At 39.3% G+C, this 25,411-nt stretch overlaps 3 protein-coding genes across 4 annotated transcripts; 2 read left to right on the top strand and 1 right to left on the bottom strand.

The window, feature by feature from the left end:
* The first annotated feature begins 5,282 nt into the window (after positions 1 to 5,282).
* LOC131325747 (probable hexosyltransferase MUCI70) lies at positions 5,283 to 10,949 on the top strand. The gene is made up of 8 exons (XM_058358169.1): positions 5,283 to 5,508; positions 5,606 to 5,737; positions 6,923 to 7,102; positions 7,537 to 7,608; positions 7,702 to 7,901; positions 8,190 to 8,605; positions 9,090 to 9,274; positions 9,752 to 10,949. The coding sequence occupies exons 2-8, from the start codon at positions 5,656 to 5,658 to the stop codon at positions 10,123 to 10,125; spliced, it is 1,509 nt and encodes a 502-aa protein (XP_058214152.1). The 5' UTR covers positions 5,283 to 5,508; positions 5,606 to 5,655; the 3' UTR covers positions 10,126 to 10,949.
* A 1,218-nt stretch (positions 10,950 to 12,167) lies between these two features.
* On the top strand, positions 12,168 to 16,832 carry LOC131325058 (protein CHAPERONE-LIKE PROTEIN OF POR1, chloroplastic-like). Its single transcript, XM_058357101.1, has 3 exons — positions 12,168 to 12,667; positions 14,704 to 15,052; positions 16,511 to 16,832. The coding sequence occupies exons 1-3, from the start codon at positions 12,200 to 12,202 to the stop codon at positions 16,684 to 16,686; spliced, it is 993 nt and encodes a 330-aa protein (XP_058213084.1). The 5' UTR covers positions 12,168 to 12,199; the 3' UTR covers positions 16,687 to 16,832.
* Positions 16,833 to 18,647: 1,815 nt separating this feature from the next.
* On the bottom strand, positions 18,648 to 24,312 carry LOC131325059 (probable protein phosphatase 2C 60). 2 transcript variants are annotated; one of them, XM_058357102.1, is made up of 5 exons: positions 23,849 to 24,312; positions 22,510 to 22,900; positions 21,439 to 21,806; positions 19,870 to 20,106; positions 18,648 to 19,175 (listed from the first exon to the last, which is right to left on the bottom strand). In XM_058357102.1, the coding sequence occupies exons 2-5, from the start codon at positions 22,826 to 22,828 to the stop codon at positions 18,921 to 18,923; spliced, it is 1,179 nt and encodes a 392-aa protein (XP_058213085.1). In that variant the 5' UTR covers positions 22,829 to 22,900; positions 23,849 to 24,312; the 3' UTR covers positions 18,648 to 18,920. The 2 variants fall into 2 exon arrangements, with proteins under 2 accessions (XP_058213085.1, XP_058213086.1); XM_058357103.1 differs by having other exon boundaries at positions 22,510 to 22,903; positions 23,849 to 24,309.
* Positions 24,313 to 25,411: the final 1,099 nt, after the last annotated feature.

Below are 25,411 nucleotides of genomic sequence, written 5' to 3' on the forward strand. Positions count from 1 at the left end.
CTACAAATTTCTAGGGACTGTTCCGTAAATTTACCGGCTAAAAGATGGAAAAAAGAGTGTGCATCAATTAGGGGAGTGTATAAATCAATTTCCTTGAATGCGAACACAATATTACAAAAGTACGATTTTGACCTCTCAGAATTTATGTCAGGGCCAACCACAAGTCCTCTCGGAAACATAAACAAAGCATAATTTCCGGGAGTTTATAAATGCGACTGTGAATTTACTGCATACGACTTGTTTTTTAAGTAAGAAATATTTAGACAAAAATGCCCTCAATGAAATTGACGAAAATGCCCTTAAATTTAGTACATATAACCACATCCATACAATCACACCATTACAACACAACCCACATCTCCCTCCAATTCCATCCATTATCTTCCTCCCTTCCACCATAGCTGAAACTTTGGAAAACCAAGAGCTTCCACCATTGACCCAATCCACCTTCTAAATCTCACCTCCCAACTCTCAATGAAAACCGCAATTTCTTCCTCTCCCTCCATTCCTGGAGAAGAAGTATTTGACCCAACAAATGAAAGCAATATGCATTTCAAACTTGGTCTTTGGGGATTAGATTCATTTGCAACCAACATGGTAGTTGAGAAGGAAAAGGTAGTGCTTAACCTCCGAATCTCGCCTTCAAATGAGGTTGAGAAAAACCCCAAGCGTAGGGCTAGGTCGTCGGTAGCATAGTAAACCGGCAAGACCGGGATCGTACCACAGGGAATTCGAAATATAGCTAGTCTGGATTGTAGGTTTAAAAGGTAGAAAACGGCGTTCAAGACGGCCAACTTGATTTTGCGTAGAATTGGTAAAAATCGCCCGGGCAAAAGACTAGGAAAAAACTTAATTAACTTAAAGTAGGCAAGTCTAAGGATCTTCTAACCCTTGACAAAGGAGGTTGCCGGTTCTCAGAATAACTCAGGCGTGAGTCACGACCGCGTGCTCACGCCCGGAGAATTTAACTTTAATGACTACGTTCAATGAAAGATTTGATTAAACGGAGGCGAACCAACTTGTTTGACAAATTTGTCGAACACATAGGAGGCCACGAGCCCTCAGGGAGCCGCTTGCCAAGACCGCTTGACAAACGCCTCACCAAATAGTTAACACCCCTTTGCTTGGACCAAAAATGCAAGTTAAGTTCTATTCCGTAAATCATGCTTTTAAGCCCTAATGTTTGAGAACCAAATAATCACCTAAGTCCTCGAAAAAGATTATCCCAAGACTTGGCCAAACGATTACTCACACATACTTAAAGCAAAAACCAAAGTATAGAAATAAGACATGAATTTAAACCGATAGAAATGAAAATAAAGTTGATTTTATAAAGGATCTAGTCCGCGGCTACAACATTAATAAACGAGAAAACATTAAACGACAAATACCTTGAGGAGTTCTTTAAGACATTAGCTAGAAAAACTTGAAAGTCATTAATGGAGTTTTAGAAAATTAAAAGACTTAAAGTGGAAAGTGACAAGATGATCAAGAAGAGAGAGAGAGAGAGACCCTATTTATACAAGGTGGTCTCTCTCTCACAAAATATCCCAAGAAAATATCCCAAAAGTAGCTAAAAGTGGAAGATATTCCAAAAGTAGAAAGTAGAAAAAGCAGCAAAAACGTGGCTGTAATCTGCAGTATGAACCGGTACTGGCCAATTCCCAGTATCGGTTCATAGGTCTTCAAAAGCTGAAAAACTTCAACTCTGGACAGCATGAACCGGTACTGGCCAATTCCCAGTACCAGTTCATAGGAGGCAGAACTTCAGTTTTTGCTCTGCCCAGACAGCCCGACAGCGACCCGACACCCTCTTTGGCCTAGACTAAACACCCGACGGGGCTTGGTGGAACATTGCCTCACTGCCTCAAACCCTTGGATACTTCCGACTACGATCCTTGGCGTTAAGAATCGCCTTAGCACCGCGTATTACCTGAGACAACCAAAACAAACCCTTACGTGCAAAATGAGATACAAATGATCTAAGGGAATCAAAATGCTACAAATTAGGGAACTAGAGCACCAAGATTATACAATCTTGGTTGCTCATCAGGTAGCTACGGATGTTGTAGCTTTGGAGCCAAAATCGCAACAAAAGCAAAGCTCCTCCAATTTTCTGTTTCTCTGTCCCGACATTATCAGATTCTAGAGCTTGATTATATTCAAAAATTTCAAACTCTAGAATCTAAAATTTTTAGAAAATATCATATTCTAGAATCCGAAATTCATAGTGAATATCAAATTGTAGAATCTGAAAAATATATCATATGTCGTAAATAAAAATACGAACTAATATACATCCCTGAGGTTTTAAATGGTTCAGATATATAAGTACGAAATTAGTAAATTGTTTCAGATTCTTGTAATCAAATGTTGGTTTTCTTGTGTTCGAAATATTTATGAAATTTTAGATTCTAGTAATTGATGGTGGGTCTACCGTGGTGCTGTTATTCCCGGTTCCTTCCACCTGGTGTTGTTCGGATTATAGAAGTCAAAACATTACATAAATTTTAGGTATTACAATATGAATTTTCTCCATGTATTATATCCACAAAAAATCAAACACTACATTGACCAACATTCGATTACTAGAATCTGAAACTATTTACTAGTTTCGTACTTATATATCTGAACCATTTAAAACGGAATATTTAAATATTCATCCGCTTTATCCATGTCATGTAAGAATTCATCCCTCTTTTTTTTCATGCTTATGTTTTCATCCTCTTAGTAAGTGAATTGCCTTTCTTACCCTTTTCACTATGATATACATATATTATGTTATATTTCTTTTCTAATTTAGTGGGATTGGATTGAATTGTTTTCCTAATTTAGTGGAATTTGGTAAATTTAAATATGATTGATTACTTTTATTTTTTATCCTATTACTTTTATATTTCAAATTGAATCGCATCAAAACAATCATAATTCATGATTTTTTGGTAATTTTAATATGATTGATTACTTTTATATTTCAATAATAATATTTTTTGGAGTATGTCATGTTTATTAAATTGGTTTCAAGCTAGATTACGAATGGTCATGAAACGTTGAAATCGACATGATAATTTAACTATGAAATGCTAATCACGATAATACATGTTTTGATGGTAATTTAACCATATTTCATGGAATATGATCCACTAAAAATATGACCTTTTTGGATAATACGTGGGCATTTTAACATGATCAATACATGCAAAAATGTGGTCAATTTATCATGTTAATTTCATAAAATACGGTAACTTTATCATGTTTGGTTGGCCAATACCTATAATCCATAAAGCTGATGGCCAAAGGCCTTTTCATAATGAACCGTTCCGATCTTTCTATGAAATCGAATAAAACTAAATATAGAAAATTAGAGGCCGATCCACATTTTCATGTTAGGTTGGATCCCAATCCTGAATTTTTTTCCGAAGCTAGATGGCTCAGTTATGTTGTGTAATGAACATTTTTGCCCTAAATCCCAACAAAAGAAATAAAACTGCTCACAACCCAGACGAGCTCTCTCTCTCTCTCTCTCTCTCTCTCTCTCTCTCTTTGTTGCAACTTGATGCGCAACCTCGTTGCCACCAACCACCGTCCACCGTGTTCCTCACTTCCAGCCCATAATCCTCCCTCAACTTATTAAGATCAATTCCAACACCGACAAAGGTGCGATCGGCGTCGGCGAGACTATTGACATCATATTGAAGGGGCAATAAAGGGCTGTTCAAGGGGAAAAAGTGGACGACAACAAAATGAAATGAGTTGTTCAATGACCCAGATCCAGGTGAAAAAGTTAAATCGAGCGACAGCGGTGTTCTTCCTTTATCGGTGGATGTTTGCGTGAGGTGGAGACAGTGGCGGTGGCGTTCTTCCTTTTTCGGCATGCATGGAGGTTGAGCCATGAACGGAGTATTGATCAGTTATAACTGCATTCTTCCTGTGATGCATGGGTTGAGAGTGAGGAAATTTTAAGGAGAAAAATTTAGGATTGGAAGGCAGAATTTATGGGGAAGGATTGGGGGAGCAATTTTTGGGATTGGCCTGATTCTACGGTGGGATCAAAATCTGTTAAGTTTTCATCCCAAAATTATATATATATATATATATATATATATATATATATATATATACAGTCCGGATCCAATGAGGGATCCCTTACGGCCTTACGGTGCGGGACTCCCCTTTCCCGATCGAATTGCGACGATCTGAGCCGCTCAAAGTGTGCAGAACGTGATTTTAAGGGTACTCGCGAGAAATCAGCAAAAAAAATGATTGGAAAGAGCTTAATTCGAGCAGTTTTTTACGGAACCGTTCAATAAAAAACTGTTCGGATCAAGCCCTTCCCGATCATTTTTTTTTGCTGATTTCTCGCGAGTACCCTTAGAATCACGTTCTGATCACTTTGAGCGGCTCGGATCGTCGCTACCGTGCGGGATCCCTCATTGGATCCAGACTCTGTGTGTGTGTGTGTGTGTGTGTGTGTGTGTGTGTATATATATATATAAGGGCATTATGGGGATTATTAAAAAGTGAGGATGAAAACATAAGTGTTCAAATTGATCGGGATGAAAACTTAAAAAAAGTGGGTTCTGAGGATGGTTATTTTTTTTTTTTTTTTTTATTTTTTGAAAATGTGAGGATGGTTATTTAAGTATGTATGATATATGATATATTTTTCGAATTCTACAATTTGATATTCACTATAAATTTCGGATTCTAGAATATGACATTTTCTAAAAATTTTGAATTCTAGAGTTTGAAATTTTTGAATATAATCAAGCTCTATAATCTAATAATGTCGGGATAGAGAAACAAAAATTGGAAGAGTTTTTCTCTTGCTGCTGTTTTGGCTCCAAAGCTACAACATTCGTGGCTACCTTTTCCTTGTCCACCACCATGTTGGTTGCAAATGAATCTACTCCCCAAGGACCAAGTTCGAAATGCACATTGCTTTCATTTGTTGGGTCAAAATACTTCTTCTCTAGCAATAGAGGGTGAGGAAGAAATTGAGATTTTCATTGAGAGTTGGGAGGTGAGATTTAAAAGGTGGAAGGCGGACTGGGTCAATGGTGAGAGGTTGAGGTGGGAGCTCCTGGTTTTTCAAAGTTTCAGCTATCGTGAGAGGAAGGGAGGAAGATCAGATGGAATTGGAGGGTTGTGTTGTAATGGTGTGGTTGTATAGATGTGGTTATATGTAGTAGATTTAAGGGCATTTTTGTCAATTCCATTGAGGGCATTTTTGTCCAAATATTTCTTGCTTAAAAACGGGTTGCATTTATAAACTCGCAGTATTTATAAACTTTTTTTTTTTTTTCCTGTGTTTGTTCTTCACCAAGTAGATCCTATCCCAACACACCCCCCCCCCCCCCCCCCCCCCCCCCCCCCCCCCCCCGCGTCAATTCCCTCTCACTCCGATTCAAGTGAAGGAACCCAGAAAAAAAGAAGAAGAAGAGCTACTTTCTTTTTTCGAATTTGCATTCTGTATGCAATAGATAGAGACTCACAGCGTGGAAGAAGGTAATTATTTGTTGATTTTGATTCTGTCAGTTTACCCAGATCTGGGCACTACAAATAATCTCTTCTTGTTTATTGTCTTGTTTGTGTGTGTGTGTAGAATTCGGTCGTTCCGTGTGGGTATATCATGAGAATCCGAATCCAGTGAATATGAACAACGATTACCAACGCTCCGTTTCGCTACGGGCGAGCCGGAGAGCTGAACGTAATAATCAAAGCCAGCAAAATGAAGGTAAGCCACTTTTGTATGTGTGTCTGCATTTCTTTTAATTTTTCTTTGATAATGCGTAGTGGCCCGGGCCAGCTTGTGCGTAGCCCGGATTAATTCTTACAGCTAGAGGTGTCAAACGGAATGGAAATGCACGGTTCTAGATGGGCATGGGGCGCGGCACAACAAATACTAGGTTGTTACACAATTTTTTTTCCCTGACAAAACTCGGTTGGAGATTGGCCGACACGAGCACGGCACCTCACAACACCATAAAAAAATGGCACGGCACGATGAAGTAAATGGGCTGGTATAGCACGACCTGTTTGACACCTCCACATACAGCCACATCCACAGCCTTTTCACATGCTTACGCGTGGAGTGAGATGCCCCAAGAGTTGCTGCTTAATTGGGTATATGGGTTATATTAGATATTAAGTAAGGAGTCACAAAAGGTGGTTAAAATCAATGGCAGTCTCCAGTATTATTTGTTAGACCTAGTGGTCATTCGAAAAGGCTTCAGTTTCACATCTAATGTAAAAGTGTAGGTCACGTGGCCACACCGTAACCTTCCACAGCTATTTGGCACAAGCTTTCGCTGGCGGGGACAATGGCAATTTTGCTTCTAGTGGAACTCAAACTAGAAACTTGCGGATAAGGCTTATGCGCATACATTGTCTATTTTCAATAGGTAAATGAACTTTCAAATCAGACATAAAGAGATGTTAAGTAATGTTGTTCCGGCCATTAGAGTAAACATGTGGAAGACGGATCGTTTTGGGTCTACCGGCCAACATATCTAGCAAAATAATTCTTTGCATGTGCTTCAAACATCTATGCTACGGTATAACGTTTGTAATCAGAATGTACCTAAATATGTATCCAAATATAGTCTCCTTAGCATTACTCATAATCATACTACGTTTTTTTTTATAGGCATATATTGTTTCCACTAAAGCAGAACTTATAAGAACTTATAATTTGTAAGTGAGCTTGGATGGGTGGTTAAGTTGTGGCTTTGGGGGTTACAATTTAGGGTGACCATAAGTGTTAAAGCTTCCAACTCAAAACCAATTGGCAATGAGTGGAGAGGCTGCCCAGGCTCATATACTAGTTTTGGAGGAGAATTTACTGATGTGGGACAATTTCCAACAGTAAGCAGTATAGAGCATACGTGTTGCTACGCTAAACTTGCTTGTGTGGATGCAGATGTTGAAGGGGAGTTTTTTTCTCCGGGCAAGTGGTCTCAGGATTACCCAATGAAGATTATTTGGAGGAGGGGTTTTCTTCGTTTGGTTCTCGTGGGGGGCATCTTGTGGATGTTTCTCATTCTCACTGTTTTGCTGTTTCATGTTTGGTCTTGTCAATCTTCACTGGCTTTCCTTTCAGGTATTTTGGAGATAATCTTTTACCTAAGTTCCTTTGTTTGTGCGTAGATCACCCAAATAGAACTTTTGAGACTGCTTATGACTTCCAAAGAAATTATTTGCATTTTAGGTAACAAGGGAGACTATTTAGCATCCTATTTCAACCGAACACATGATGTTAAATTACATGATCTTACCTATTTATGTGCATTATCATAAACATTTGCTAGACAAATCAGTTACCATTTTCTGTTGCACATGTGGTGGTATCAATTAGATTGTTTGAGTTGTTGACAAGTAATAGTTATACATTTTATGATTTTAATTGGGCTATGCATGCTAGTTGAAAAAAATGGACAAGCACATGTCATCCATATTTTCTACTGCAAATATTGTAGATCTTTCTAGCGTAATGGTTTCAGATAATGGGTCTACGTTGTTTTGCTCCATGTGCAGCTATGTGTAACAGAGGCAGCAGGGTATTAATCATGTTAGACACGATGGGACTTGTACCAAAACCTCCACACCGTAAGATTTTATTAAGTTTTCCTAGTTTGAAATACTCATCTCTATAGGAAGATCCGAAGATGGTAATGATTTTTTGCGTGCTGATGCAATTAGGTTGTCTCATTCCCGTTGCGGATGACCCAGACAAAATACTTATTCCAAAGAGAAGAACTCCTAGCAAAGTTGTTGAACAGTTGACATATATCACGGAGGATGTGGTAGGAAATAATGGATCTAGTCCACCTCCTCTATTTGGAGGGCATCAGAGCTGGTTGCAACGAGATGAGAGTTTTGAACTAAAATCATCCATGAAGGTGAATAACTACTATCCAATTGTACGATTCCTTTTGCCATAATTTGGTTGTGTTTCTTGAATGAATCTACTTGTCACTTTAGATAAATTATGTTTAAAGCAAAAGATTGTGAGCAGGTTTTCTTAAACCAATGGGTTCCGGCATTTCAGTATCTATCGTGTGTTTGAACTTTTTAAATCCATTGATTTTAGTAAAAAACACTAGAGCCTTTTATGAAAATGTGTTGCAACTCAGTCCTTCCCTTCTGATGGTAGAATTTTTCCTTTTTGCTGTGTTTTCTATCTTCAGGTGCACTGTGGTTTCATGCGTGGTGGAGGCGCAGAAATGGCTCCAAAAGATATCAGATATGCCAAGAACTGTAGGTTTGTAGTTGCTTCTGGGATTTTTGATGGGTATGATACTCCACATCAGCCTTCAGATGTAAGCCCACGTTCTCAAAAGCTCTTTTGTTTTCTTATGGTGGTGGATGAAATATCCATTGACTTCATCAAGAAGAACGTCACAGTCAGAGAGGAAAAGGATGGGGGACAATGGGTTGGTATTTGGCGTCTTATTGTGCTGAAGAATCCACCTTATGATGAACCCAGAAGGAATGGAAAGGTTCCCAAGATTTTAATGCACAGATTATTTCCACAAGCACAGTACAGCATTTGGATTGATGGTAAAATGGAGCTTTTGGTTGATCCATTGCTTATTCTAGAAAGGTCTGGTCTTCTATACCTGATTAAGATGACAAAGCTGGTTTACGGTGCTAATCAAGCTTTAAACAACCTTAAATGCTAACAGCAGCAGTGTTTAAGGTGGAAATAATGTTTTTCAATGTACCTATTTTTTAAGAATATTCACATTTTCAGTTCACTTTTTGAACCTTAATCACCTGGTTCACATTTTCCCTAGACTATTATTGACCTGGCGGTGCGATGAGTTGCATAGATATCACTGTATGTTGGCATAGTTACAGACCTTATTCAACAAATTAATGAATATGCCAACAAGTGTTATTGGTCATGTAATCATAAGAGGATTTATGCCATGAAATCTGGCCTATAGAACTCTACCATTCAAAACTGCCGTAGAACTTTGAGATGCTCTAATAAATTTGACCTTGAATGTTTTTTTTGAAAGGAAATTTGACCTTGAACTGATGGGATGTCTTAGTTAAGACATGATTTCATCGTGATTTTGCAGATACTTGTGGCGTGGGAAGCACACATTTGCCATTGCTCAGCACAAGCATCATCGCAGTATATACGAGGAAGCTGATGCAAACAAAAGGAGGAAGCGATATGCTCGACCTCTGATTGATCTTCACATGAAAATATACCGTTATGAAGGCATGGAGGCATGGAGTCCAATGAAAAACACCGTTAGTGGTGAGGACGGAATTGCCAACATCTTTCAGTCCATGTTTTTTCTTCCATTATTTGTTTTTACAGAATGCCATGAAGGTGATGTAGAATATGTAGTTTTCACACTTGATTGTGATATGGAGCACCTCAAAAATAACATCTGCGGGTTTTGTTTATTTTCTCAAACGAAGGAGGAGGAGGATCTTCTCAAACTCGTGAAACAATGATGACATGGTTTGGTGTGGGAAAATAGAATACTACCTTGTTTACTTGAATATGTTTTGTTTCCTTTTATTTGTTCTTCCAAGTGCAACTATGGCAAATACTGAATAAGCATATGGGTCATCATTGGTTTTAACTTCTAATGGAAGTACTGGATACAGAATGGTGAAGTCCTGCTTCCTGCACCATTTCCTCCTACAAATCCGCATATTACCATTGTATTCTGCTTTGTCAATTTGTGTTGTACATACATTGACACTTTTTTTTTTATAAATGCAGATGTGCCAGAGGGGGCGATCATTATACGCGAACATACAGCTCTGAACGATTTATTTAGCTGCTTGTGGTTCAATGAGGTCAACCTCTTTACACCAAGAGATCAACTGAGCTTTGGCTATGTTGTCTACAGGTTAGGGGGTGTCTTCAAATTCTTTATGTTTCCGAACTGCGAGTACAACTCGCTCTTTGTGTTGCACCCCCACACTCGCGAGCATTCTTCCAAAGTTGAATGGGTGAAATCTTTGGATGAGTTTAAGGGGAACAATACTGATTTGAAAGAGAGTAGGGGAGGATTAGGGTTGTGGACTCCTTATCCTGGTAACCTTAGTTCCGTTGTACTACCAGCTGTATCACGAACATCAAAAGCAGGATGAATTTGAATTCATGCCTGTTAATTTCTAGTGCTTTTTTGTGGTTATTTACAATCTTCATACAATTCTTTCTTACTGACTTCTTGGGAAGAGTCAATGGGGACCCTATTCGGGCTCCTTGTGTATTATCATGGAAAAGAAGTGCGCGGTGTTTGTTCGTCAAGTTGTTTTACGTTCTAGAATCGGTGCATGTAAACCATTCTCTCTACAAGATGATGTAAAGTTTAGTTCTCATGGTCCTTGACTGATATGCGTGAAGATCGATTTATCTGTGCAACAAATGGGAGAGATAGGAAGAAAATTTGAGTGATACCTATCAAACACTGATGTGCAGCTCACATGGCTGCCGTCTGGTGTGTTGACGAATATTGGTCCCGTCTCCTAGAGGGAAACTCTCAAGTGGTGGCAAATACTATTTTTGATATAGATCGTGCAATCCTCTTTTGGTCCATTGCTCAACAGATGAAGGATATCGGATTCTTATTCTCTTCCAATTCTGTACGAGTGTCTCATTTTCCCCTATATCGGTATATCCTCAAATAGTGCTGCTCATGGGATGGCTCAGCGGGCTATTTTTCATGCTTCTGATGTGCAATCAGTTCCCCTGTGCATCCGGTCCTGGTCGCAGCTTCTTCAGATATTTCTTTGCCCATTAGTGGGTTGTTTGTTCTTTCCTTTTTGTTCCATTTTCTTCTCTTCTGTTTCTTTGTTTCTGTATCCTATTGATCTGAAGGATGCTTGCAGAAGTGTCAACTCTTGCCGTGCCAGCACAAGATCTCCGTTTGTTGCAATGCAAGTTTACAATGCAAAGGATTTTCGAGGTGAATTAACAAACCAAGTCGTTTTCGATTGTATATGATAGAAGTTTTTATTTTTTGGTTCGGTCGTGTCCAATTGAAGTCGGGCCAATTCTATCGATAATTTTTTTAGTTTTTCAGCCCTAGTTTCTTTGTTTCCGTTGATGTTGGATACTTTGTTGAATTAGTGTCAAGTGTTTTCAACTGTGATTAATGTAGTTTAATGCTTTTTTTGTTGGGGTTATTTTTCATGCTGCACTAGTCCAATTTCAGAGACACTCCGAAAGCGCTGATTACATAAGAACCTTAGCGGAACGTGAATTATATGTTCAAACTAATCATTCCGAACCCTATTGCGGGCTTTTTTGCGATAACTGATACACATATACTAAATTATAGTTTCACATTTTGCTGCAAATTATAGACTTTGGATTGTAGTAGAAGCAGATAAATTTGTTTACTACATATGTGAGATTATAATTAAGCTCTGGTAAAAGTTGGTAATACTATTTACTGTAAAATGCTGAAAATCAACTTCTATTTTTCTTGAAATCGAAATTATTGTCCGAAAGGCACCTAAAACCTTAGAATCCCCTTTCAAAAAAAACCTTAGAATCCCAAAATGTGCGAAAGGCACCTAAAACCTTAGTAATATTTTTCGTACACTCGCAACGAATAGATTACACTCCTAGTTTCGAAAACTTAAAGCAAATAAAACTAACAAACCAAACGGCCCCTCTTTCCTTAAATTTAATTAAATAGATATTAAAATCTTTTCACCTGCAATAGGATTTTCCACCACTGCCGTTGTGGGTTCTACTGTGCATTTACTGTTCTAATCTAAATTGTTCATCTTGTAGGGCTCTCAAGGCAGTATGAACGTTGATAAGTATTTCAAAATTTAAATTTTGGATAATAAAATGGATGAAGTTAAACTATCCATACCACCAATTTTATAATAATCATTCTACCTCAACACCTACTCACACTTACACATCTACACTCACAATAAGGGTTGAACCCGCATACTACACATCTAGCATGTCTGAGACCCACCCTTATTGTGAGTATGAGTATGTAAATGGGTATAGAGTTAAAATTTTCCATTTTATAAACCAAACTTTAATTTTGATACATCTATAGAATATCAATATCCGATCAAACTCATTATTTGATCAAGTACACTATTCTGCAAGTCCTGTAATATAAATGATTAGATTAGATCACTCATAAACAGACGATGGGACCCATAATCTCATTAACTTCCAAGTGATAATCAAATGGCGCAGAACCAAGAAAAGCATTCTCTCTCTCTCTCTCTCTCTCCAAACTCTACAGAGACAATCAGAGCAAACCAGCCTCACATTTCCACGCAACACAGAAAAGAACCCCAACAGATGGCCACCACTCTCTCGGCCCGGCCCAACCGAACCCTCCTCGGCCGCGAACCGGCCGGCCCGGTCCGCTCACGGCAGCCCTCCGCCGCCCAAATTGTGAAGATAACAGCGATGATGAACAGGACCGACCGGTGGCGGTGGGGGGCCGCGGTGTCCGCCCCCTTCCGCCGCACTCTACCGCCGGTCCTCCTCGCCGGCTCGAGAGCCGACGACTCGGCGCCGTCGGAGATGTCCGTGGAGAACGCTTTGAAGCTACTGGGCGTACCAGAGGGCGCTTCGTTTGAAGACATACTTCGGGCCAAGAAATCGATTATCGCCGGTTGTAAGGGCGACGAGGAGATAATTGCACAGGTGTAGTGTTATCTTGCACAGATATTCTTACGTGCTTCTTGAACTGTGTAGTTGAGTGCATCATGGCTCACCCCAGTTTTAAGTATTGAATGAAGTATAGAGTACAAGTTACATCAACCTAGGTTTATGTCACCAATTATCGTAATACCCATGTCTAGGATTTACCGTGACCTGAATCGAATAGTCCTCGAACCCCGAATAGTCAACCAAGAGCAAACCGAATCGAATCAGGCTTCATACTTAATTTGTGTATTGTTATGAAGATATGTTGTAATAATTAAGAACGTACAGAAGAATAGGAGAATCGCCGCTGTAGACTAGTTAGGAAATCACATTGATAGCTTCGACTCATGTCCTAGCTCGTCTGAGAGCTAGATTACTTCTCGCAGCGAGGGATAAAAAAGGAGGTGCAAATACAAATATGTGGATAAAGGGCAACACCATAAGCACTGTGGCGGGCACGGCTCGGCAGAGTGGACCAGAAGAGCCGTGGCTAGCCAGACCTGTAGACTTGAGGGTTGGTTGGTTCGGCGGTGCACAGTCGTTATGCCTCCGCCGGACCAGTCCTGCCGGGCCAAGTTCATTAACCCCCAGAGGAACCATGAATCCGGATAGTGGTCAATCTTAGCTTTCAGTTCGGCGGCACCCCACCGGACCAATTAGCAATCCCAAAACATGAAGTACTGCCGGGTCATATCGACCAGCAGAACCTTTAACCACCTAACCACCCCTGCTCCCTGACCTAAAGAGGAAGTCAGGTAGAGTCGAGTAGGAGTGACAGGTGGTGTGATACGGTTTCCTTAATTACACGAGCAGATTGTGGGGATCATGCAAGGGATTTGATTGCGGACCTGATTTGGTGCCACGACTGACGAACCAATCACGGAGCGCGTGATACATGTACATGGGTTGGTCTCCACGTTCCCTTGGCCTATAAAAGGAGCAGTCCCCCTAGAGATGAAGGTAATCAACTCTTCTCCTCTGAAACCCTAAACTTAACCTAAAAAGCTCCTCTTTCCTTTCACTGACTTGTCCGTCGGAGTGCCTATCCCGGACTCCCCATGATCCGGGTTTGGGTGCTAACGCGGGTGCTACTTGTGCAGGTCTCAACCACACCCAAGATATACCAACCTAGCCACCTTCTCATCCAAGGTTCAACCGGAGAAAGCACAGCACCACAAGCACATGTTTAGAGAATCTGATTCTTGGTCTGAAAATGGATAATAATCTAATTAGCTTTATCTGGGGGTTTCGTTTTGGGGGTTATTGCTTAATAATGGACTGTAAAGTTTTAGTAAATGGAAGATTGGATTGTGCTTCTGCGTTTTGAACGAAGTTGTTTATTACTTCCCTCGTGAATTTGCGGTACCATGAAGTTTAGCCGCAGAAAAAACTTAAACTTGACTGTTGATTTGTTTTGTATTCTTTTCTGTTTGGCAGTGAGAGTGCATTAGGTATTTTGCCTTTTATTTTCTTATAATAAGTGGTGGAACATACAAGGCTTTGCTATTGTATCATTTGAACTTTATTTCTAAGGTTGCTGCATTATTGGATACTGATTTGCGTCCTTAGTTTCTGGTGAATTTATCCCCTGAAAAAGCCACAACCCATGGATTACTGCAATTTCGTAGAATATAGGTGTGCTACATCTCAGGATTATGAAATTTTTATCATATCTTTATTTTAGGATAGTCTAATTTGAGAACTATGGTAATTGTGAGGAAAGCATTACTGAAAACCAACCAGTTACCTTCAGGTTATTCAGAAATTTAAGCAGAGCTTCAAAACCACATTCAACCTGGTTGGTGTGTTCTCTCTCACACTTGCTTGTGCCCCTGTGGATGTGCATAATTTCATTGAAGCCATCTTGGAAACGATTTAGTTTTTGGACATCCATGTGGTAGTAAACCAAACACATTTTCCAGTGCTTATTGAACTGTGCTTACCACAATGCATTTGTATGTTATTATTATGCACAGAATTGGTTGTAACCTAATTTTTTCTGGGTCATAACTTCTGTGTAATGATGGTTTCAGGTAGAGGCTGCGTATGATATGTTGCTTATGCAAAGTTTGTCACAGCGCCGAGCTGGAAAAGTTGTTGATAGCAACATCCGTTATGCTGATGTTAAAGCTGTAAACGCACCAATGCCTCAGTGGCTGCAAGCGACTATTAAGCGTTCGCAAGTTTCATTTGAAACGCCAGATACTGGTGACTTGGGCATACAAGCTGGTGTATATGGAGCCCTCATGGTCTTAAATTACGTCAATGGAGCCTCCACATCTTCTGCAGCACCCTATGCTGGGGCTGATGTTCCTGGGCTGATCCTGGCCACAAGTTTTGGAGCATCCTTATACTTCATGACTAAAAAGAATATTAAGTTAGGTAAGGAGCATTTATTCATAGCAGGCTTCCAATTCTGTCAGTATATTTAGATTTACTTTTATCTTCAATGTTCTGCTTATTTTATATTTTATTGTTGTTTTCCTATCTTATCCTTTCCTATTTTTGTCTTTTCGCTTGATATTGCATTTTGTTGATTCAAAGTCACTGTTGGCAATGTTGATCACATGAGCGCTGCACATGCTTACTCGTGTTGATTCTTTATGATGATCAATTTGATTGCTTCCTGTTATGGTTTGAAATTGGTAAATTCTCAACTATACATTATTTCACTTGAGAATATTCTCAACTATTCATTATTTCACTTGAGAATATTCTCAACTATTCATTATTTCACTTGTGAATATTCTCAACTATACGTTATTTCACTTGAGAATATCTGTGTTGGCATTGTTGCATGTTAGCCAAATGATTGTGGACCCCCAAATGTTGCACCTGAGCTGACCTCTCCCATGCAAGCCTGCAGAGTGAGGGAGGTATTGGTATGTCAGGGATTCATTTGTTTAAATGGAAATACTTGAAATACCCCTATTATGTTTCGATTTGTTTTGAGGTTCAGCCATAACTTGTTTCAGTTGCATCCAATTGTGGAGGTTAAGCACACGTCATTTTCATGTTGCTGGTACTGCTGCACTAATCTATGAACTCTCTTAGATGCGATTTGACCGATCTGTTTATGCCTCTGTCAGAGCCCTTAACAGTTTCTGACCTCAAGAATCCCGTCACGTTTATGTACTTCATTTTGCTAAAGAAAAAGAGAAAAATATATGGCGTACAATAGAAGAAGTGAATATGTTTTCGGTACAAGACAAAAAGCATGTTCAAAAGCTCCAAAAAAATAGATCTTGCAGAGGAACTGTGATTTCAAAAAGTAAACGCATGTTTCCCCTTTGATTGTTGAACTATTTGTGGATGATATTTTTGAGATGGGATTCAGGCATTCAGTTGAAACGATGTGGATGAGCTTTTTGCAATAGCTGGATGTATGATAGAACATTCTAGCTGGAGTTGGGTGATAATGGGTGAATGATGATTATGCACTCCACCTTTTGGTGGGAATTTTTCTTACGTTAGGTGATTACAAAGAGATGTATCAGAAGAGACGATGTTGGTCAGGGTTAGATACATTTTGCTCTTCTCTTAGAAATACTTATTTCATCCTTCTCTTAATTACAATTAGGTGATGAGTATGTGCTGGTGCTTCTATGTGGTCCTTTGTTGCTTCAAAAGCCCAATCTAGGACTGAGCACAGTTAGGAAACCCTTTAATCATTGGAAGAGTAGTTTCACATGCTGCCTGTATATCCTATCAAGCTACGGTTGATCCTCTCTCAATCAACTGTGTTTATGCTAATGTATACCTTGCACTGTATGCCTGTCAAAATTAGAGACACCACACTTACGGATTATTTCAAATTGGTTTGTATTTGTTCTTCTGCAGGAAAGGCAACTGTAATTACCATTGGGGGCCTTGTAGTTGGGGCGGCAGTGGGTTCTGTGGTGGAGAACTGGTTGCAAGTGGACATTGTCCCATTTTTCGGCATACACTCCCCTGCTGTTATAGTTAGTGAATTTATACTCTTCTCTCAGTTTTTGGTTTCCTTGTACCTGAGATAGGATAAGAAAAAGTTGTATACATGACTTAAATCACTAGTCCTGTAATTATTCATGTGCATGATCATAGAAAGTGTCTCATGACATATTTGTACAAATTGAATGTTGTAGAACTGAGACCTTTTATGCAACTTGTTTTCATGGGTCAACTCACATGTATAGCTCTTCTGCTTCAATTCCATGGCACCACCCTTCTTTTGACTGTTGAACTTTGTGATAATGAAGCGGAAGGGGATTAGGGTGGTAAGAAGGTAGGGTATCGATGGAGTTATGATGGTATTCTGGGGATACTATATGTTTTAGCACTATAGAATTGTTTGATAATTTTGTCGAACAGGGTGCCCTGCCGGCTGCCGTTGGTTGGGGGTGCAGCAGGGTGCTGTGCTCCTGTGATGTTTATGTCTTAAGAAAAACGTAGTTTATTTGAATTGCTGTCGATATAACTAATCTCATTTTTTGCATGGATGACCAATTCAGCGACAAAATGAAAGGTTGTGATCATATTAACGGGCATGGGATGGCCTAAATTTTTTTGAACTGTTGGGATGGCCTAATTAGAAGAGGAGAATACCCTTCTGTGCCCCCAACTTGTAGTAGGGCCCAAGTCCTAAATTTGTACCAGCACTATAAAAGTGAGGTAGGCAGGTTCAAAAAAACTAATAATAATAACGTTCAATTTGCCCCTTCCGTAGGATTCATGGGTTTAAGAGTTGGAACAATAAATTCACGGCCAAGAGGATTTTTTTTTTTTTTTTTTAAAGAAAATTTTCTGCAGTCTCATTTTTGGGAATTATTTTCCACGAATGCTAAATATGTGTATCTATTATTCAAGTTAGATTGAGAAATTTCTTACTGTTATATATACATTAAGTAATATTTTCTCTGTCAGCCGCCAGGAGGTCTTTTATCTCTTTGGGAGGAGTCACAAGCGACACCACATGATCTTGATCCATACTCAATTTCGGTAGTCTATCCGCCACCTTATTGCCTTCTCTCAACATGTGTGTTAGAGAGCTTCCGATTTCATCCAGCGTGGCTCGGCATTTGCTAGCAAAGCTGCTAGACAGGGCAGCTGGGGAGGACCCTTCGTTGATTCTCTCAACGTGTGCGTTAGGGAGCTTCCGATTTCATCCGGCATTCGCTAGCAAGGCTGCTAGACAGGGCAGTTGGGGAGGAGCCTTCGTTGATCATCTTCGCCGCCAGTTGAGAGTCCCATTCCGCTTGAACCTTTGCCATTCCCTCCTCTTTGATCAACTCTAACCCTCTCGGCAAGCCCCACAATTCGGCTTCAAGGCTAGAGCGATCCAGGAGTTTCGCATAGTACCCTAAAGATACAGTAGCTCCCAACTTCGACATAAATGATCGTCCGTTTGTGGGTACTTACACTGCCCAAATCGATCGTTGGTTGCTTGAACTAGAAATGAAATTTTAAGAATTTCGACAAAAGTAGACAATAGAAATATCATTGACACGTGCAGTAATTTTTTCAATCCATTTTCTTTTTATAAATGCACTCCAAAATTGTCATTTAGTGCTTAAAATTACAAAAAGCACAATTACCAAAGCACACTGGAAGACAAGTTTTGAAGTGCATATACAATACTAGTACAAAGTGGAGTGCATAAATCATTTCTCTAAAGAGTAAATGTACTTCTACAATTCTCGACGAGTAATTGCTCTTAAAATTGTTATGCATATCAACCTCAGTATGATAAAACTGAAGTACTACAATCTGAATATTTACGCAACCAAGCAATCACTCACCATCCGATTTCTAGTTAGCAATTCAATGATCTACAGGAGCTGAAAAGGAAAATTCAAGCGTATTATTTTAGATCATGAATTTGCAAATGGATTTATTACCGGGGAAAGAAAAACTGGAGAAAAAGCCAATGTCCTATACCTTTTCAATCCCCTCCATAAATCCTCACGCAAATCCTATGTTCAAAGGTAACCTAAAGGAATAAAAGTCAGGAACATAGTACTACTAAAAAATAGAACTGCACCAAGGGATTTTTCAGTCCTTTCTTGGGTTTAAGATACACAACCCAAGTTTTACTTCTCACAGTGGAAGGCTACAATGTACTTTTAAAGAAAGAATTAACAGCATGCTCTTTTCAAGAATCATATCCTTTAGCAGATACCTGGTATTCACACCACACAATAGTAGAACATATGAAGTTATGAACAGCACTAGAACCCACTTCTTCTTCTTCTTCTCCTCCTTCGGTCCTTCCTCAGGTGGGAGTAGTGCAGGGGACAAGAGTGTTGGAAGGGAGGTTGACTCCGCCCCCTTTCACGGACAGGTTGGGACTACGGACCGAGCTGGCCCTGCTCACCAGATTAGAATCGAGAAAAACAACAACTACCGTGATGTCGTCGTGGAAATGCCGGCGGACACCACGATCGATCTTCTTCAAGTCTGAATACCTCATCTCTCTCTTCTTCGCCGCTTCTCGCAGAGCAACTTTCACCAACCTTTTCGCACTTCCCTGCATCAAGGTAGCTCAAAAGTAAAATTTTCTTGCTTTCGTATTCTTTCTGGGAAGAAGGATTTTCAATTGCGTAACACTCAAAAGCATAAGATTGAGACATTAGCTTGTTTTAAGGATCATGCACTCGTCACTAAATTTCTGCATCGACAGTAGCACATACAGGCAAAAGCCACAAAACTAATATCAATTTTCATCAGATGTGAAGTAATAACAGCCCTGATAGTCACACCTAGTTATGTTTCCGTACAACATAAGATCTGGGGGATATGAATACAAAATATAAAGCAATACAAAGTACAAACACAAGAACATATAAATTTACGTGATTGAAGAATTTTTAGAAATATTAGTGTTTTTCTACCACTACATTATATAGCTAGAATCCAAGTTTGTGGAAAAAGGTACACTCAAGAATTTTTAGAAATATTAGCTCAGTATACACAACTATCATGGTCTACATAACATAAGAATAACTAACTCAACCATAAGAAAGTGGTTTTTACTAATTCCATAATGGGGCTACTAATATAACCCCAATTACCCATTTGGTTATTGTTATCAGGTAAGAAGACAAACTTGAGCAGAGGGAAGATTAGAAGTTGTCCTCAGTGTTCTTTGATGAAAGGAATAGTGTTAGTTTTAAGCCCCCTATATTGGAATTAGTGTTAATGCCCAGTGTCAAGCATCTTACGTTGCGACGATGATTTTGAACCAAATCCACTGCTTCCTGGTTGCTTAAGTGCTCCCAGAGACCATCTGAAGCGAATATAATAAACAGATCATGCGGCTGAAGCGGGTGCACCGAAATCGACGGTTCAGAGCTCAAGACCGGCCTTCTAAGAGGTTCGCGTAGCCGAAACTTAGCATATAAGGGCTCCCTATTGAACTCTGCCTTTTTCAAATAGAAATCACCAATAGATCTTGAAATCTGCGAGATATAATATAACCTGAACATTAGAGAAAAACAAAACTCAAAAGTTCAAGATGCATGATGTCTACCAACGAATGGTAGAGCCGAGATATTGCTGGTAGGTGGGGCATACGATGCAAAAACTGCTAAGCCAAATTTTATTTCCAGTGAGAAGGAAAATAGACAAAAATGATAAAACAATAAAATCAGCTGAACAAGCCTTTAAAACACCTATGTCAGGTCGGCTAGATGGATTCATCTCCTTCAGTTGGTACAATTTGACGCCATAGTCTCAACTTAGTTTAAGGCAATCATGACCTTCCTTATCAGCCTAACAATCATGTACGCTTTTATAACTAAAGTTCCATAAATAACTCAGCTTTGAAACCATCAGCAGATGTAGAATCAATGTGAAAAATGAAGTCACACAAATGGAGAACCAAATATCAAGCAACTACAACTACATGATCACCCAGAAAGAAAGCCTAAGCCATTCAACTTGCATGGTCCAAGATAAAAGCTTAAGGAAAAAAAAAATGTAGCCATCGTACAAGTATGAGATAAAATTAGTCTAGAAATTTCTAGTTATGTGTTTTGTGGCAGTGGTACAGCTTTTAAAAGGAAAAGAACTAGCAAAACAAGGACAAGAAGCATCCAAGTTCAACACAAAATAATCTCTACTCTTTTTTTTGTTGCAATCCTAGTTGAGAATCATACTAGAAACGAATTAGAACAATTTGTTGTTAGATATTGAGCAAACCACAAAATCAATGGAGCAAACAAAGAGCCCAATAAACAATTTGACGTTAGATGTCAAGCAAACCCATCAATGAAGTGATGCTTCTGGTGGAAAAGGAAAAATCTCAACATCTACGGTGTTGAGAAGGAAAAATACACAAAACATCTCTAAAGCAGCCTCAGAAACTAGCGACGATGCATTGCGTAGTATGAGGATGATTCGGATGAAGACTTTTACTCGGCATAAAAAAATTTGTGGCTAACTTAGGTATCATAATCAGTTTCCAGGATGCCAAATCTAATGTAACCAACTAACTACATGTACTATTCTACTCTCGAAATGTGTGCCAAATAAAGGAGGTGCAAACCTTGTAACCATCAAAACATAAGGAGAACCAAAAATTCACAACAACTCTAAATAAATGGAATAAAATGTTGAAGTATCACCCCGTGCATTATTCTATGATGTCCAACTCATCTAGTCTTACTAGTTAAGCCAGATGTTTATCTAGTAACTAGTTAACTAGCAATCATGGAATAGGAAGTACAAGTGTATGCAAACTCTAACTGTTGAGTCCAACATTAAAGCCTTCCCTTTCAAAGAAGACTTACTTGTATGAGGCCCTTCACACGCCATACGTTATGCTTTAAAACAACTATTTGTGAGTCATCCGGGTGCAAAGAACGCAACTCCTGTCTCACAGACTCTATAGCCACATTGTGCTCTGCTGAGAGCTGAATGGCCAGAACCTCCCCTGGTGATTTGACAAGTCTCCCCAAAACAGCTCTCGAATCACCAACGTTGGCAATGTAAAGGGTTCCATTGCAAATAACACCGACCAGGCAGCAAGATCCTACAGCTGCAATCTGCGGTGCCATTGGCCATTGTCTGGTAACAACAGAGAGAAACCCCTCCTCTGTTGCTTGGAATGCCTTCCGTATTACATCCGCCGACATAGATTGTTGCTCATGAGTAAACTCTGCATCATTGAGAGAAACAAAAAAAAATGACCTTAAAGCCCAAGCAACACAAGGATCAAAAAAGAAATACAACCCCAAAGATCATTTGTGGATTTTAAATGAAGGGGTTTTATATGCAGTTCAACAACAATATAAGAAGCTTGGCTATAGGTGGCTTGTAAAACAAGAATAGAAGATGGACCAGAGGTAGCAGAGATGTATTTTTTGGGATCCTCATATGACTACAATCCTTGGCATAAAGGATTTCGAATCACTCATAGCTTTTGCAAATAAATCATGATAAAGAGCTCCAACTCCTACATGATGGTGTGTAAGCTATGAAAACTAACCCTCAATGAGTAATGATGCCAAATCCCTTCATTCGAAATCCACATCTATCCAACGGAACCTAACAGCATTTTAACACCAGTAAATCTGGAAAATGCTAACTCAAAAAACCTTCCAATAATTCACTATATGAAATCCAGGATAGTGAAAATTTCCCCTCAATCAGCCTAATACAACTATTTGGATCAACTGAGAAGAGATTGGATGCAATATAAGACAACATACAAAGATCAAAAACCTATATATATCTCCTTCCTCTTCTTATTCTACAACCCAATAACTGCAGTGAAATAAAAAACAACAAATGAGTAATTAATGAATTAACTGGGGGGGAAAAATGGCAGCTACAAAGGCATTATAATTGAAGTGACTTACTCTTGAGATGCTGGAAGAGGTATTGATTGATGTATCGAGCAGTCTCGGGGCCTCCATGCCCATCATAAACACCAACAAAGGTTCCAAATGGACCCAAGTCATTTGTGCTCAAGCAACCTGACTCAATTTGGCTCTGATCCTCGAGTAAATTGTTGGCTTGAACCACAGCCATTGAGAATTCCCCATTAGAATGTTGTCCTGTATCTTTGTACCATAAAAGCCCTTCTTGCTTACCACAGGAATCCGAACCCGCATGAACATGCCCATCCGACCTCGGCCGAAAACAGGCCCTCAAGTAGTTCATCAACCGGGTTAACATACCTCATTTCCCCCAAATCCCCCCACAAAGTCTCCGCATCTAACAAACCTCAATTTTGAACTGTTTCCTTGTCTACTGCACAACAAATAAAAAAACAAAATATAAAACCTGTATTTACACCCTAATGAATAATAATTAATATGCTAGTGCATCAACACAACAAAAAATCAATACTTTCTGAGAAATTCAGCTTATTTCACTCTAATTATCTCCCACAAATTCACCACATCCAATAAGCACTCAAAATAACTCTATCCCAAATAACACCAATTGTGAACTGTTCCCTTGCCTACTGCACAACCAAGTCAATATCAAATCACTTTTTTGATAACCAAGTGTCCGGACCAACCTCACAGCACCTCGACTAATCTGGGCTAGATATCGAATCACTTTTAAATACAAAAACCTATACGATCATACTAACTAGATCAAAAGCCTCTCTTTATGGGAAAAACGACCAGGTGAGAATTGTAAGAAAATCTAAGGAATAAGCTTTATATGTGAAAACCATCTATATTTCATCTTAAGAGGGGAAAACCATGACTACAAAAGCCTCTTCTGTAACGTTCAGCTGAGAATTCAGAAGAAACTAAGGGATAGGGTTTATATTAAAAAAAATTATGCTACCCACATGTCCCCGGACCAAGCTGCGCGGGCACCTTGACCAGTTCCGGGCCCTATACCGATTGTGTGTGAAAAAACCCGTGTTTGTTTCATCTTCTTAAAATAGACAACAAAAACAGCGGCTAATGGTGAAAAATCAAGACCAATGCAAAGAGGCTGACTTTGAAAAAACCAACGGTCAAAAAATTCACTTTTTTTGGGTCAGCCACCTCAAATCCAGAAGGTTCAACTCCAAGCGTGGAAAATAATCAGCAACCATTTTCTAAAATGCCAAAAAACTCTGCAGGCATGAGAATTAACCAATTTATTTCAAAGAAAACTGCAGACATATTGATACACACATACAAGTATACAAAAAAAAGATGTGTGGGAAAAAAAACTGGGGAAAAATATTACCTTGATAATCGAAGGATGGGAAGATCTGAAAGTGAAAGAGTTGGATCTGAGGATCCGTTGGAATCAAAGAGAAAGTGAAGTGGGTTTTGTAGTTGGGTATGGAGATATGACGAGGTGATGGAGTAACAACAAGAGAGAGAGAGAGAGAGAGAGAGAGAGAGTTGTCAATGATCGAGCAAACAAGAGAGAGTTTTCAATTAGGGGGAGAGAGAGAGAGAGAGAGAGAGAGAGAGAGAGAGAGAGAGAGAGAGAACGAAGTTCGATTGGGGCCAAGTGAAGGTCTGGTGATGCTCAGCAGACAAAACCCATTAAAGAAGGCACCCAATTGAGAGCTTGGAGCCAGCAAAGCAGAGGACCGGTTTGGGCTCCACGTCCTCGATTCAGTCAGGCTAGCTAGAGACTAGAGAGAGAAGAGTCAAGAGAGAGAGAGAGCAGAGAGAGAGTCAATGAAGTTTTGTATGTGGATAATGAAAGTAATCAATCGGGGTGGGTAATTTCGTGGATTTTCCAGGAAACGGATGTTCACGCGGGGACACGTATGACTGTTTCGGAATGTCTTCCCAAAATAACGAAATGTTTACTTCCATCAAAATCCATTATAGAAATTGTTTACGGGGAGTAATTTTGTCACTCCCCTTCTTATTGTTAATGTCACTTCTTCTTGTGTCTATATTAGATGATTTATTTTGTGAGACAAAATAAGTGACATTAACAAAAAGGAGAGTGACAAAATCAATTCTCTTGTTTATTATTAGTCTTTTTCCTCGGTTACAAAAAAATGAAAGTGCAGGTAGCCCTGAAGCAAACGAACCGAGCTGCTCGCGAGCAGCTCGTGGCTTGGCTCTGCTCGTTTAGTAATCGAGCCAAGCTCGGGCTCGAAAACGAGCTGAGTCGAGTTCAACACTCAATAGCTCGACTCATAAAAACTCGGCTTGTCTAAAGAGACTTGTTAAGTGGATTAACCTGGCTCTACTCATTAAGAGCTCGGCTCAATTACGAACGAGCCAATCTTGAACACTATAAATCTCGGTTAGGCTCATTTGCACCCCTAAGTGCATGTATGATTCCCTGACTCTCCACCAGGGAGTTTTGAGATATTAATATACTAAACACTTGATTCAACTCTCATTTGATCTTCAAATAAAAGCTATTGAGATATTATTCTCAATCCAAAACGTTCATTGTTAAGATGTTCTATTTTAATAATTTGTAAAAAAGTTCAAGTTGTTCGGATACCAATAAATGTCTAATCGACTTCCATTCGTGTAAATTAGGGAGTGGCGCATGCCACACCCCCTCCATACAGCTTTGCCCCTGGCTAAGAGTTTGAATACTTGAGAGGTAGAACATTCCAAACTTCCTTTTGCTAGAATTAAGGATATGATTTAGTCAATATTTGATTTGGTCAATATCCTTAATTGTGTAATCTTATTTTATGCCATAAGTGTAGAATATTTTCATGTAATCTTGTATTCTTTCCTTGTTAATGTTTGTACTATATATATTGTACAACTACGATGAATGGAATTATCAGAAAATTACTCCACAATTGTGTTTATTTTC

Source organism: Rhododendron vialii, chromosome 5a (assembly GCF_030253575.1).
Source record: "Rhododendron vialii isolate Sample 1 chromosome 5a, ASM3025357v1".
In the NCBI taxonomy this organism is placed as follows: Eukaryota; Viridiplantae; Streptophyta; class Magnoliopsida; order Ericales; family Ericaceae; genus Rhododendron; species Rhododendron vialii.

Excerpts from the sequence above, each read along its gene's own strand:
- LOC131325747 (XM_058358169.1), top strand. The coding sequence starts at position 5,656 with ATGAACAACGATTACCAACGCTCCGTTTCGCTACGGGCGAGCCGGAGA. Across the intron at positions 8,606-9,089 it reads CCATTGCTTATTCTAGAAAG|ATACTTGTGGCGTGGGAAGC; the intron begins GTCTGGTCTTCT and ends GTGATTTTGCAG. Across the intron at positions 9,275-9,751 it reads AATGAAAAACACCGTTAGTG|ATGTGCCAGAGGGGGCGATC; the intron begins GTGAGGACGGAA and ends TTATAAATGCAG.
- LOC131325058 (XM_058357101.1), top strand. The coding sequence starts at position 12,200 with ATGGCGCAGAACCAAGAAAAGCATTCTCTCTCTCTCTCTCTCTCTCCA. Across the intron at positions 12,668-14,703 it reads ACGAGGAGATAATTGCACAG|GTAGAGGCTGCGTATGATAT; the intron begins GTGTAGTGTTAT and ends TGATGGTTTCAG. Across the intron at positions 15,053-16,510 it reads TAAAAAGAATATTAAGTTAG|GAAAGGCAACTGTAATTACC; the intron begins GTAAGGAGCATT and ends GTTCTTCTGCAG.
- LOC131325059 (XM_058357102.1), bottom strand. The coding sequence starts at position 22,828 with ATGTTAACCCGGTTGATGAACTACTTGAGGGCCTGTTTTCGGCCGAGG. Across the intron at positions 20,107-21,438 it reads GTGTGAAGGGCCTCATACAA|ATTTCAAGATCTATTGGTGA; the intron begins GTAAGTCTTCTT and ends TATATCTCGCAG. Across the intron at positions 19,176-19,869 it reads TTCAAAATCATCGTCGCAAC|GGAAGTGCGAAAAGGTTGGT; the intron begins GTAAGATGCTTG and ends ACCTTGATGCAG.